The 13124-nt window shown below is 53.0% G+C and overlaps 1 protein-coding gene across 15 annotated transcripts in view; it reads right to left on the bottom strand.

Annotated features, from left to right (window-relative positions):
• Window positions 1-13124, bottom strand: part of Ranbp3 (RAN binding protein 3) — a 55974-nt gene that overhangs the window by 5965 nt on the left and 36885 nt on the right. For 11 of the 15 annotated variants that reach the window (XM_046443945.2, XM_058579185.1, XM_058579181.1 and 8 more), the window contains 8 exons: window positions 10428-10493; window positions 9393-9485; window positions 7977-8104; window positions 5095-5214; window positions 2956-3059; window positions 2097-2175; window positions 971-1073; window positions 457-581 (listed from right to left, as the gene is read on the bottom strand). In XM_046443945.2, coding sequence (XP_046299901.1) covers window positions 457-581; window positions 971-1073; window positions 2097-2175; window positions 2956-3059; window positions 5095-5214; window positions 7977-8104; window positions 9393-9485; window positions 10428-10493 — 818 coding nt within the window. The remainder of the gene's footprint in view (window positions 1-456; window positions 582-970; window positions 1074-2096; window positions 2176-2955; window positions 3060-5094; window positions 5215-7976; window positions 8105-9392; window positions 9486-10427; window positions 10494-13124) is intronic. The other 4 variants (XM_058579182.1, XM_058579184.1, XM_046443948.2 and 1 more) reach the window with 1 other exon arrangement.

Below are 13124 nucleotides of genomic sequence, written 5' to 3'. Positions count from 1 at the left end.
ATGTGGACCCCCCCCACATCAGTGACCCCCCTATCATGAACAGATGAAAGAAACAATGTTGGGTGGAAAAGCAGTGCCAACAGAAGCCCGCGGCACTCCACGAGGCTGGCGGACACATGCACATCCATTTGGAGGGAGGGACGGCCGAGGGCGGTGTGCAGCACACCAAGGGGGTACCTCAGGAAGGGCGCCCAGGCTCTGGCCATACCCATACCCACCCCCCCACCCCCCCGGCCAGGACTACATGGGGCGCCAGTATGACAAGTAATTCAGCTGTTCAGTATGGGAGAGGAGAGGAGGTGCTAGGACAGTCTCATCCGTGAGCTGCCTCAAAGAGTCAGTATGAGAAGTGCCTGGGCAGGCAGTGTAACCTCAACGGGCCTGTGACCAGGGCCTGGGGCCACTGTGAAAGATACCGCCCCACGCCTGTGCCCGCTAGCTCCCTGCAGCCCTCACCTGTAGCACGTTGCTTTCTGCCTCCTCCCCAGTGATCACTTCCACTTTCTCCAACAAACACTTCCGCGCTGTGGCCTTGGTGTAGGCAGCTGCTGACTCGACCAGGGACTCTGCAATGTTATTAGCTAAACAAGATTGACTATGTATTTGGAAAGGGGCGAGGGGATGCCTCCCAGTGGTTCAAAAGTACTGGTCTGCCCTGGGGAGGCCGGCCACCCCTAGCAGGCCAGACGCACTGCCTCGAGGAGACCTTGCGGGAAAACCATCTAGAGCCACTACATGTGAAATGTTCTCATTCCTCAGAGGACAGGACAGCGGGGCTCCTGAGAGAGGATGCAGGAGAACCTTCCTGGCCTGCTTCAGAGCACCTGGTCACAACCACGGCTCTCAGACTGTTCCTAACTGGTCTCCATGCTGGGGAAGACAGGCCCTGCAGTCCTCCCCCATCGGATGCAGAGATACAGTGTCCCTTGTCACTGGCCACCCCAAGCTGACCTGCGGGACTAGGATGTACCTTTCTCAGGGGTGGCCTCCTGGGAAGACGACTCAGATCCAGACTCGGCAGCTGCGTTTTCCCTGCTGGCATCTGAGCTGACCTCATTTAACTTGGGGAAACTCTGCAGGGAAACAAAAGGAGAATGACTACGTGGTGCTGGTGGCAAAAACAGGAGTGGAGAAAGCCCTGGTGGGGAGGGCAGTGCCGGACCCTTCTTAGCTGGGCCCCTGACTCTGCGTGATGCTCCCCAGCACCATGTGGGGCCAGTCTGAACGGGCCACCCTGAATGTCACATGTGAACACCTGAGAGCTGCCCCAGAGCTCTGGGAACACGGTCTCTCCTAGCACCACCAGGAGCCCTGCGCCACCAGCAGATTGCCAACATGGGCTGTGCCATTCATCTTTGTCTGCACACCAACCTGTGAAGTGAGTCTGTGAACGGATGGTTGTGCAGGAAAAGGGCAGTACTGACGTGGGGACAACTTGCTACAAACCAGACAGAGCTGGAAAGAACGAGGACGGGCCAGAACAGAGCCTTCCCCACAGTCACAACTGGCTGTGGCCGTTCAATTGGGAAGAGAAAGAATAGAGGCAGGAGGAACAGTGCTCTAGAACCCTCTCCCATGCCAGCTGGGCTCTCTGGAACAGAAAATGGCCTTTTCATATACCCAAGTGTTCTGGCCACGATGTGTGCCCAGATGCCCAGGATGACCTCGTTCCACAGACATGGCTGGCTCTACTTCAACAGGGAACAAAAGACCTGCTGCCCCCACTGGCTACAGACTTGTGGTCTGGGTGGGGCTTGGGGGCCTGCAGCATATGGCCAAGAACTTCAGCCTCACACGGCTGTCACTCATTCCGACTGCCCTTATAGGGATGGAGAAGGCACTCTGGCTGCCAGTCTGGCCCCATGGCTGCAAGGGAAGACCAAGTTAGGACTAAGTCAGCCCCCTGGGCCACCAGAGTCAAGGGCCAGTCCATCTTTAAGCCGAGTCTGAGCCTGACTTTCTTTCTCTTTTATTTACAACTTAAAGTCCTGATTTTGTAGGAGACATGGCAGCCACAGCCACATGCCTATCAATCAGGGGTTGGTGCTAAAAGCTTTTGGGGTCCAAGAAGAAGAGTGCCACGAGGGGCTGCTCACCAAAACACGCTCGCTCATGTTCTGGCCAAAGACGAACTTGTTGCTGGAAGCGTCGGCACTGTTGGCTGTGTTCTCTAAACTGGAGAGGAGATGTGCCACGAGTGTGTGATCAGGTAAATGTGCACGTGTGAACACGCGTACACCAACATGCAGGTGCAGGAATGACCACCCCCCCAACATCGGCAGGGAGCAGTCTGGACCCCTCTCCCTCTACTGACGGGCTGCAGCTAGTGGGATCCAGAGTCCCTGGGCCATGCACACTGCCAGGCAGAAACCCAGCCTTAGCTTGCTTGGTGGAGGATCCCAATGACACAGGGGAGGCCACACTCATTAGCTCTTCAGGCCTGTCTCCCAGGCAGGGAGACCTCTCCTTCTGAAGCTCTGGGGAGTAGCACCTCAGGCACCAACCAGGGTAACCCACAGCCTTCACCCCACGTAGCCACACCCACGTTAAGGGGCACTGGGGTTGGCCCCTCGTGGCTACAGGAGGTGACCAAGCTGCCACTGGCCCTATCAGCTCTGCTCTAGTCGTTTGGTCCACGTGAGAGGGTCACTCTGAGGCTAGGCTGTATCCTCCATATGCCCCTGATGAGCACACTGGACTCTGGTCTTGCAGGAGGTCTGTCGTTGTCTGGGACAACCCTGGCCCATGGCTTCACCCAGAAGGGGGAGTAAAGGAGGGCCTGGGGTACCTTGACTATGATGGCTTTTGCTTCCTCCTGCTCCACACCCCTTGGGAAGGACAGGGCTGGCTCCTGGTCCACCACCAAGGTCCCCAGGCCCAAGGCAGAAAGATCATGAATGGCCCCACCGTGGCTGAGGCTTTCTTCCACCACCTCTTCCCAGCTCTGACACCTACCTGGAACTGATATACTGGAGAAAGTAGTTGGTGGCAGCTGGTGTGTCTGAGCTGGGCTGTCCGGCACTCTCCAAGCCAGCTATGTCGGTATTCTCATTCACCAGCTGTGAACAGAAACACCCCATCAGGACAGAAGGGCCTGGGGCTCTACAGCTATCTGTCTGCAGGACCCTGCACTGTGGGTCATGGCTCTGAGGTCAGCTCCTGCTGAGTGCATGTGCTATGTGTGGCTATCACCAATTTCACATGTGGCTTTTAGTGGTTAAGATAGAGAAACAGACCACAGAGCATTCAGGAAGCTCTTCTACCTCGCCACAGACACCTGCCCTGAAGCTGGTGCGGGCCAGTACTTCTGACCACACCACAGAGCACAGATTTGCACCCTGGGCCTCCCAAGGGGCTGGGTACAGACAGGATAGAAGCACTCTCTGAGGCTCTTTCAAGGCTGCCCTCAGGGGAGATGCTGAGAGATCTGACATCAAGACTCCAAGGCTCTGGACATCTGTGAGACCCTGATCCCACCCACTTCAAAGCAGCCACCCCCAAATGTGAGGGACAGAGAACTGGGCCTGAATGGCCTAAGTGTAGGTGTATTTCAAGTCTCTCACCCGTCCCTAGTGGGAACAGGCAAAAGAGACTCATTATTTTGTCTGAAAGCTGCGGCAGCGTCAACACCTAGTTTCTGTGTTTCAGGACTGGTCCTGCTGTCGGACAGGGAGTTAACAAGCAGACAGCAGGAAGACTATCCAGCACCTTCTCAGCAGAAATTTTTGATTCCTTATTTTAAGCTTTCCCATTGGGTGCTATGGACACTAGGCTGGGTCATTCTCTGGGTGGGCATCCTGAGTACTGCACTTCAGGATGCTGAGCAACATCCCTGGCCTCCACCCACTCCATGCTGGGACACCCCCAGTTGTGACACCACACTTGTTCCAGAGATAGCCACTGATGCCACCTCTCAGGCTACTACAGAAGCTTCTTACCAGATGAGCTGCTGAAGAGCTGTGGCAGAGCGCTCGGGGCTTCCCAGGGCTCCAGCCCATGGGCCCAGAGACGCTGTCCTCCGACACTGCCAAAGCTTCCCACTCAACTCGAGTGTCCAGACATGACTGACACACCTGAGGGCAGCCAGTGACAGATGCCTGCTCTCACCTACCCTTTTTGGTGGTACTGGGGATGGAGCCCAGGTGTGCTGCACCACTGAACTACATCTGCAGCCTTCCTTACTTTTCACTCATCAGCTGGAAACAGAGGCTCCAAGTTTACCTAGGCTGGCCTTGAACTTTGGATCCTCCTGCCTTAGCCTTCCTTCCAAGTCACTGAGATCACATGTTTGTACTACCATGTCCAGCTCCCAACCTGTTTTTGAGAAAATAAGGTGTCCATGCACAGTGTTGTGTCCTGTTGTTCCCGCCACTTCCAGGCTGAGACGGGAGGATCACTTAAGCCCAGGAGCTCAGGGCCAGCCTGGACAACACAGTGCGAGTCTGTCTCAACTACAACAAAAATAAGGTGATGGCCCAGGGTTGGGGCTCAATGGCGCTTGCCTAGCACACGCAAGGCCCTGGGTTCGATCCTCAGCACCACATAAAAATAAATAAGTAAAATAAAGGTGTTGTGTACAATTACAACTAAAAAATAAATACTTAAAAAAAAAGGCGATGATGGTTTGTCATAGCTGGTACACGAGTGACCCCAAAGGTGTGTGCTGAAGGTTGCCCTAACGCAGCAGTGTTCTGAAGATGTGTACTGGGGATGGAGCCCAGGTGTGCTGCACCACTGAACTACCACTGAAGGATGGACGGAGGCCGTGGCACGCACCCTCGAAGGGTATTCCTCGTCTCAGACCCTTTCTGTCTCCGTTCCTGGCTGCTCTGAACTAAGTAGCTTTCCTCTGCCATGTCCTTCCTCCAAGAGAGGCTGCCTTGCTCAGACCTAAAGGGACGGAGCAGGCTGGATGAGCTCAGACTGGGAGCCGTGATAAACCCCCCCTTCTGTATTTTCAGATATTCTGGTTAAATCTAAAGGAAAGTCCACTGATTTTCTTGTTGAACACGAAGTCATTAAAAAAATAATAATAATAAATAAATAAAAATCAACTCAGTAGTTCAATATCTCATTCAATCCCTGATCACATACCTTAACTCTGTCCCTCAAGTTCTGCCCAAATACAAAGGCTTGCTGTGCAACTTGATCTTTCTTCTCACAGTTTTCCTCCTCAGAAGTATTGCTAGACTCATTTTTCTGGGGCTCTTTCTCCTATTAAAAACAAAACACAAAAATTGGGAAAAGGGGACACATTAGCCCAGATACACAGAACCAGAACACTCTTCTGTCTTTTCCATGTGGCTCTTTCGGTTGTGGTCCTTGGGCCAGCGGGGGCCTGAGGACTCCCCAGCACACCTGCCTTGCCAGCAGCAGGGTCAGCTCTCCCTGGGTAGAGCCGTGGGAGAGGCAGACAAGGACCCATTCCATGTGCTGCAGGTTCCCTAAACAGGCGCAGGGCTCTGCTTTAGATAAAGGGGTCAAGAGGCCCCCCCTGCCTTGGTAGGGCAAAGGGCTGCCAGCCTCTTCCCATGCCTTGGCAGAGGTGGTTCCTAAGTGGATAGTGAGATGCGGTGGCCTGGACAGGCAATGCTGGAGGCTTCTACCCACCCTGGGATGCTTGCAACCAACCCATAGTCCCCTGGGTTACTTAACAGGATTGGACCTTTGTAAGGCCAGGGTGGCCTAAATGGTACCAGAGCTTCTGGGCATAGAGTCAGACTAGGTTTTGGTTTTGAAAAGCCCACTGATGAGTGGTGGCCTTTCTGTCTAGGTGGATAAGATGCAGAGATGAACATCACACCCAACATGGCTAGAAGCTACTTCTGAGACCCTGTTCTCAGAAACACTTCGAGGAGGGCTCTGGCAGAGACAGAGCAAGGTACTTGCTGCAGCACCATCAATACTGGCAGAGAGCTGGAAACAACCCAGAGGTTCATCGTTAGCCAAAGGACTAACATAACTTAGGATTTAAAACACAACGGGGGGGAAAAACTCACAATGCAGCTGCTACCGAGAAAGGCAGGATGCCCTCAGCAATCAGAAAGATAAACAAGTTGTGAGATATGAAAGTGTAAATCCATTTTGATCAAAAGTGAACCGGGTGGAGTGGTTCAGTGGTTAATCCTTTTCTAGCACATGGGAGACCCTGGATTCCATCCCAGCACTGCCAAAAAAGCAAAGCAAATAAAGCCCCATGTGTCACCTGAGCCTTAAGTCTACTATCTCATGGTCCCCCATGGTAGCATGTCAGTGTGTGCCATGTTTCTGAGGTGACAAGAAAGACAAAAGTCTGCCTGGTGAACCCTCAGTCCCTGCAGACCAGGGTGTCAGAGGATAGCAAGTGTGGCAGTGCCAGCAGCAAGAGCCTCCACTTCTGTCCTAGTGTCAGCCACATGCAGAACTGCTGGTGGCATGTGTGGCCTGTGTGGCTCCACCCACACCCACAGGGAGCACTGGCTGGATGGCAGAAGGGGGATGTCAGGAGGAACTGGGAGCCAGATAGAATCATCCGCAGCCCAGCACAGGAGATGGAGAGGAGCGATCCCGGTGGCCTGTAGGGCTGGGGAAGGGCTAGATGCAGGAGGGCAACTCAGGGGGACACCTTCTGGGTTGGGACGGATTGAAACTCTACAGCTCGTGTGAGCTGTGGCAACTGGTGCCACCAGCACAGCCATGCACTCGCTGTCAGGAAGTGAGCAGTGTCAGGGACGGGCTGGGTCTCTTCCAGGAGCCCCTCCAACTCAGAAGATCTGTGCTCCTGACCCACTGCCCTCAACGCCTCAGCATTTCCTATTCCCACATTCCCAACTGAGACCTGTGGTTTGAACACAGGGGCAGGGGAAGTTCTAGAACATAACTAGAGACAGCCAAGCTCCCACCTGAGTGGAGGGTTCAAAACCACAGGCAGCAGGTCTGTTGACTCGGCTGCAGAGTACAGAAGACACGCGGGTCCAGGCAGGCTTTTCAGAGATGCCAAGTGGTGCATTACTGCAGATGACCAAAAGGCACCTGCCAAGCTTGGGAGCAGCTGGTCATCTAATGTCCCCCACTTCAGCTGCTGTGAAATACATTGCCCTGGGCCTCCACAGTCCTGGAATCCTGGGGGACCTTTTAATTTTTCTTAAATGAACTATTCCCGAGCTGCCCCCAGGCATGCTTTCCAACTCAATGGAACCACCCAAATCCTGGAGAACTGACTCTTGTGTGCAGAGGGGGAGGTTCTTCTTCCCATGAAATATTGCAAGACAATCATTCATGAAAGCCACTCCTCTGGACCCAGTGACTCCCAGGACTCAGGATAAGCTACCCCAAAGGACCACACACACTGGGGGCCAGATGCTCGGTAGCACAGGGCCTGCCCAGCAGGCTGCTTGAGGCGCTAATCTCCCGGGCTGAGGAAAGGACCCCCCTGGCAGGCTCATGGTTTGCCAGTGTTCTAGGGTCTGTGGGCACAGGATGATGGTTCTCGTTCTGAAAGCATGGTCCCCCATGTGGAAATGGGGATATGCTGGAACTTTGAAACGGTGGGGCCTAGCACAGGTGGCTGGGGCATAGGGTGGGGTGGGGGCACTGCCCCTGGAAGAAACTGATTGAGTTGTCATGGGACCCTGGGGAGTTCTCTCTAGGCAAGATGTTATCAAAGAATAGGACTGTCCCCTCCCTGCTCCCAGCTTCCTGTCTTGCCTTGTGATCTCCCTCTCGCTCCTGCCGAGACGCTATTGCCATGAAGAAACACGGCCAGAGGGTCCTAGGCAGAGCTGGTGCCCTCCTGTTTGGACTTTCAGCCTCTAAAATTGTGTGCTAAATGAACCTCTTTTCTTTATATACTTCCCAGCCTGGGTATTTTTCTAGACCACTGAGCAAATGCAAAAACAGGCCCACGGCTAAAGAGCTGTGAACTCGGCAAGAGGAGTTGACTCTCCGGTCCCGCTGGGCTGGGCACATGGTGGCCCCCTTCCCCAGAACACACTGACCTCAAGTGCATGTGCCTCGTCAGCAGATTCAGAGGGACTTCTCCGTGCAGGGTTTTCTGGTGATAATGATGTCGCTGCCCCCATGCAGTCTGCTGGGATGCTGACTCCATTGGTGCCACTGCTAGGGACTGTGGGAAGAAAGGAGAGTGGGGAGTGTTGGGCATCCAGCCAGGACCCCTCCAGCCCACCTCTCCTATAGCTGTAGAGGTGCTGCACCCCATGTAGGGACCTCCTTTGGACAGTCAAGTCCCCTTAGTAGGAAAGGGCCTGGCATCTCTACTAAAAGCCACTTGCACTGAGATCGGCTCAGGAGGCTGAGGCAGGAGGATTGCAAGTTCCAGGCCAGCCTCAACAACTTAGCGAGACTCTGTGTCTCAGAATAAAAAAGAAAATAAAAGAGCTGGGGACATGCTCAGTGATTAAGAACCCGTGTGTTCAATCCCCAGTACCAAACAAAAATAAACAGCCCCCCCCCCCCCACCAAAAAAAAAAAACCCTCCAACTCTGGGCTGGGGTTGTGGCTCAGCGGTAGTACACTTGCCTGGCATGTGTGAGGCACTGGGTTCAATTCTCAGCACCACGTAAAAATAAACAAACATATATATATATATATAAACCCAACTCTGGAGAGCATATGACTCAAACATTAAAATCTGGCCTTAGCCGGGCTCAGTGGCACATGCCTATAATCCCAGCGGTTTGGGAGGATGAGACAGAAGGATTGCGAGTTCAAAGCCAGCCTCAGCAAAAGTAAGGTGCTAAGCAACTCAGTGAGACCCTGTCTCTGAATAAAATAAAACAAAACAAATCAAGACTAGGGATGTGGCTGAGTGGTTGAGTGCCCCTGAATTCAATCCTTGGTACCCTCCCCAAAATTAAATGAATAAATAAATAAATCTGGCTTTGACTGTTAAACATCAAATTAAGATAATTTCCTCTATAATTAAAAACCCTTCAGAAATATTAACCAGTTCCCTGTGTTGAGAGGCTGAGCTGTTTCTGATGAAGAGTTCTCAATTACAGGGAAAGACCAAAAAGAAGAAAAGCTCATAAATAAGAAGGTTAAGGATGAACTGGAAATAGGAAAAACTGCTCCTGGTATGGATGTGAGGGAGACACAGCTCAGGAGTGGGTGTGAAGTGGGCAGGAAGATGAAAATGTTGGCCCCATGGCCATAACTGGCAAGTCTTCTGAAGACCTGTGTGGCTCATGGCTAAGTTTTGTCTGTAGACATGCAGGGACAAATCTACACGTTCACAGGCTCAGGTTGGCTTTTATGAAGACAGTGAGTGGGTGACGCATGTGTGACCCAGTCACACTGCCCAGAGCCTCGGGGAGCCTGGGCTGGTTTAAAGGACCTCCTCTGTTCTCTGTATTTCTGAGTACACTCAGTGGTTCCTGGGCTGCATCTCTTACTGGATTGCGACAGTGCTTTTGGCTGTGGGGCTTGCAGTACGGCTGGGCGGAGAACGCTGCGCTGCTGTTCCTTGGGCTTCTGGCTTGGCAAACCTGCAATGGAAGTCGGCTTTCCTAGGGCCCTGGATGCCCAGCAGAAATGCAGCACCCCCCCCCCCACACACCCCCGTCCCCCAGGCGCTTCAGAACAAACTAACCCCAGTGTCCCTTGCTGGCTGGATTAGGCAAGGAAGCAGCTTTTAGAAAACCTTTTCTTTACAACTAGACACGCAGATTCTAGCTCTTTATGAAATTCCCACATCACCAATCATGACTGTGAATTAACCAGCTAGTACACTCATCAAGGGCAATACTGGACTCAAGAGTGAAGAGAAACCATGTGCACGCCTGTAATCCCAGCAGCTCGGGAGGCCAAGGCAGGAGGATCGAAAGTTCAAGGCTAGCCTCGGCAACTTAGCAAGGCCCTGTCTCATAATAAGAAATAAAAAGGGCTGGGGCCCCAGGGTTCAATCCCCAGTATCCCCCACCCCCCAAAAAAGTGAAGAGCAGATGGTGAGGAGGAGGGGAGGGCATGGCATTCACAGCAATTCCCCAGATTTTGGACTCTGGGATCATATAAAGGCATCTTCTGTACCTACTCTTTAAAAACCACATGGAGAAGATCCCTCTGCCAAATACAGGCTGGGCAAGGACCCTGAGAGGAGGTGTCCTGTCCTTGCAGGCTTCCATCTAAGTCCTTCCCTTGCTGGGCCCTGCTCATGAGCAGGGTGCAGGGGAGCCAGGTGCTCTGGTCATCAGGTGAACCCTGGCACACTGGGCCACACTCTGGAACCACTGCTGCTGCTGAGCACAGCCCACACCGCCTCTCCTGCTCTGAGTGCAGAGAGCCCCAGCAGCTCCCTGCTCAGAGAGGTCCTCCGTAAGCAGCTTTCCATGGCTCACAGGTCAGGTCTCACCCGGACAGCAGGCTGTGAAGGAGCCTGGAAAGATCTGAGGAAGCCATTCCCATCACCTTTCTGGATGTGGGCCACCTACCTGCACTGGGCGCCTGGCCATGGATCAGTGTCGGTGGCTTCAGCCGGAACCCGCTGCTCTTTTCCTCTATAAGCACAAGACAAAACATGAAAAGCAGACCTGCCTGGGGCAGAGCAGCCAAGCCCAGAGGGCAGAGGACAGAAGAAGGGCTTCAGGTCTAGCCTCAGTGACCATGGGCCTAAGGAACTTGGGAAACGTTTCCAAATTAACAGAAAGGCAGAAGCTGGGGCCAGCCAGCAGGCAGCTGGGCAGCCCAGGTTGTAAGAAGCACTGGCTCTAGGGCAAAGTGCTGACAACAGGGGACGGACAGGAGGATGAAGGCATCAGCGGAGGTGATGAAGTCCCCCAAGATCAGAGCCCTGCCTCTAGAGCGGGATTCGAGGCAGACAGCTTAGGGTTTACACTTGAGGACAACAGGATTGGTCTCCTTTTTCCTAGAAGACTTGTCCATCAGAGAATGTGTCCAAGGTCAAGAAAAGACCAAAGTGGCAGATGGTGGGTTTGCTCCACCCCCAGATATGCCTCTGGAGCTTTGCCTTGGTGCTGGACAAGAGCACCCCTGGCCACCTGCGAGAACAGCAAGTGCCCAGGGATCCTGGGAGGGCTAGAAAGCCTGGTTTTGGCACAGTCTGTTGTCCACAGATCCCTCGACTGGCAGGTCTCAGTGACCTTGCCCACGGAAGGTGGTGAGAGCAGTCTAAACTGATCCATAATAGGAAGGATGATCACAAAGGCCTGGGTCTTCTGGAGAGAGCAAGGGTCTAGAGGCAGCCTTGCTTTTATGCTAAGGGTCAGCCCAGGCCAGGGTGCAGGGCATGAGACCAACATATAAAAATCAATTGTGTTTCTATATACTAGGGTGAATACTCTGAAAATGAAATTAAGAAAAAAATTCCATTTTCAACAGCACCAAGAGAAATAAAATACTTGGGAATAAATGTAACAGAAGCAAATTTTGTTTGAAGAATTAAAAAACTAATAATATAAAGGGAAAGAGAATCCAAGAGGCCACATAGTATATGACTTCATTGATAAGAAATGTCCAGGAGTCGGGCTGTGGCTCATGTGTGGAGCACTGTGTTCGATTCTCAGTGCTGCATATAAATAAATGGACAAAATAAAGACCCATTAACATATAATATATATACAATGTGTGTGTGTGTATGTGTTTATGCATATAATGCACAGAAGGGGTAAATCCACAGAGACAGGAAGTAAAATGGATTCATGGTTTCTGGGGGCTGGGAGAGGATGGGGTGACTGCTCATGATCCCCAGGAGGGCTTCTTTTTGGGGTAGTGGGAAGGTTCTGAAATTAATGATGATGTTCGCAGCATAACTTGGCGGGTTCATTAAGAGCCATTCAACTGTACAAGAAAACGACATCAAAATCCTAAGAATCCCATCAGATCAAACTCTCAGACACGAAATAAGATCAAGTCAGAATTCAGAACAAGCAGGAAGGCTGCGGCCCACTGAAGAGGCGCTGCTGAGCCCAGTGCTGTGAGGCTGATGTCTCTGGTTTGACAGAGTGGCCACACAACCCCCCGAGGAGGTGCCAAAGCACCAGGGAAGAGGCCCGCCAGGTGGTCCATTCCAGAAGGCAAATGCTGAGTTATTAGCTGATGACTAGCTATTAAGTCACATTTTTCAAGTTGAGGTCAAATGCACAATTTAAATAATTTTTCAGAAGCCCTGAGAGCCAGTTTACAACATTTATGTTTTGGCTATAGACTGCTCCTCAGCACCTGGCTGGGTAGAGCCTATGCCAGGAGAGGCTGGCAGGGGCAGAAGGCCTGGGACATCATGGCCACTGAATGGCCTACCCCAAACCTGGCCCACCCTACAGACACACAGGGAATCCATGCTGGGTGCTGCAGTGAACGGACAGACGTCTTGCCTTTTCCTTTCCAAGCACAAGACAAATATGAAAAGTACGCCTGCGTAGGGGTGGGACGCTTCTAATGGCAACTGGGCACTCAGAGGACAGAGGGGGCACAAAGTAGCAGGGAAGTGTGCTTGTGGGGTGGCCAAGCTCTGGAGGCCCTGCTGTAGGACCTGTTCCATGAAACACTTCTTTTAGAAATGCGCTTTGTCTGCAACACAAAGCTGCTGCCTTGTGGGCTGACCCCAATGTCCCCCACACATCCCAGGTCCTGCTGGGTGCAGGCATTGCTTCCCATGGGCCCAGTGGAAGAACAGAGTCCCAGGGGCAGCCCCGGCTTGCCGGGGAGACAGGCCGGAGCAAGCAGGCTGCTATCTGAGTGCTTTCTGCCCGCCTCCCAGGGACCCCAAGTGAAGTCTGAAGGAAACAATGCCACCCCCGATGGAACTCCTGATTTAGTCAGGAAGATGCCCTGGAACTAAACCTGGCCTGCACCAGATGGAGGAGAGGATCCCAGAGCAGGTGGCCTGGTGGAAGTGTGCACTGAGCAAGGATGGGCTGGGCTGGGCTGGGCTGGGCTGGGCGGTGCAGGGCAGGGGAGGGCAGGGCAGGGCAGGAGTGGGCTAGGCTGCTGAGGGGAGGGACGAGCTGAGAAGAGGCAGAGCCAGGTTTCTTCCTTGCAGAGGAGAGGTAGGTTAGGCCCTGGGTTATGCAAACAGGAAAGAGATGGAGCAATCACGCAGGTGGAGAGCTGCGCATGTTCCCAGGTCTGCCTACAAGAGGCTCAGAACCCAGACCTTGGTTCAAAAGGCC

This window comes from Marmota monax, unplaced genomic scaffold, assembly GCF_021218885.2.
Source record: "Marmota monax isolate L192 unplaced genomic scaffold, Marmota_monax_Labrador192_F-V1.1 WCK01_AAM20220418_F8-fsc00102, whole genome shotgun sequence".
NCBI classification, from domain to species: Eukaryota; Metazoa; Chordata; class Mammalia; order Rodentia; family Sciuridae; genus Marmota; species Marmota monax.
This window is presented reverse-complemented; position numbering and strand designations above follow the sequence as displayed.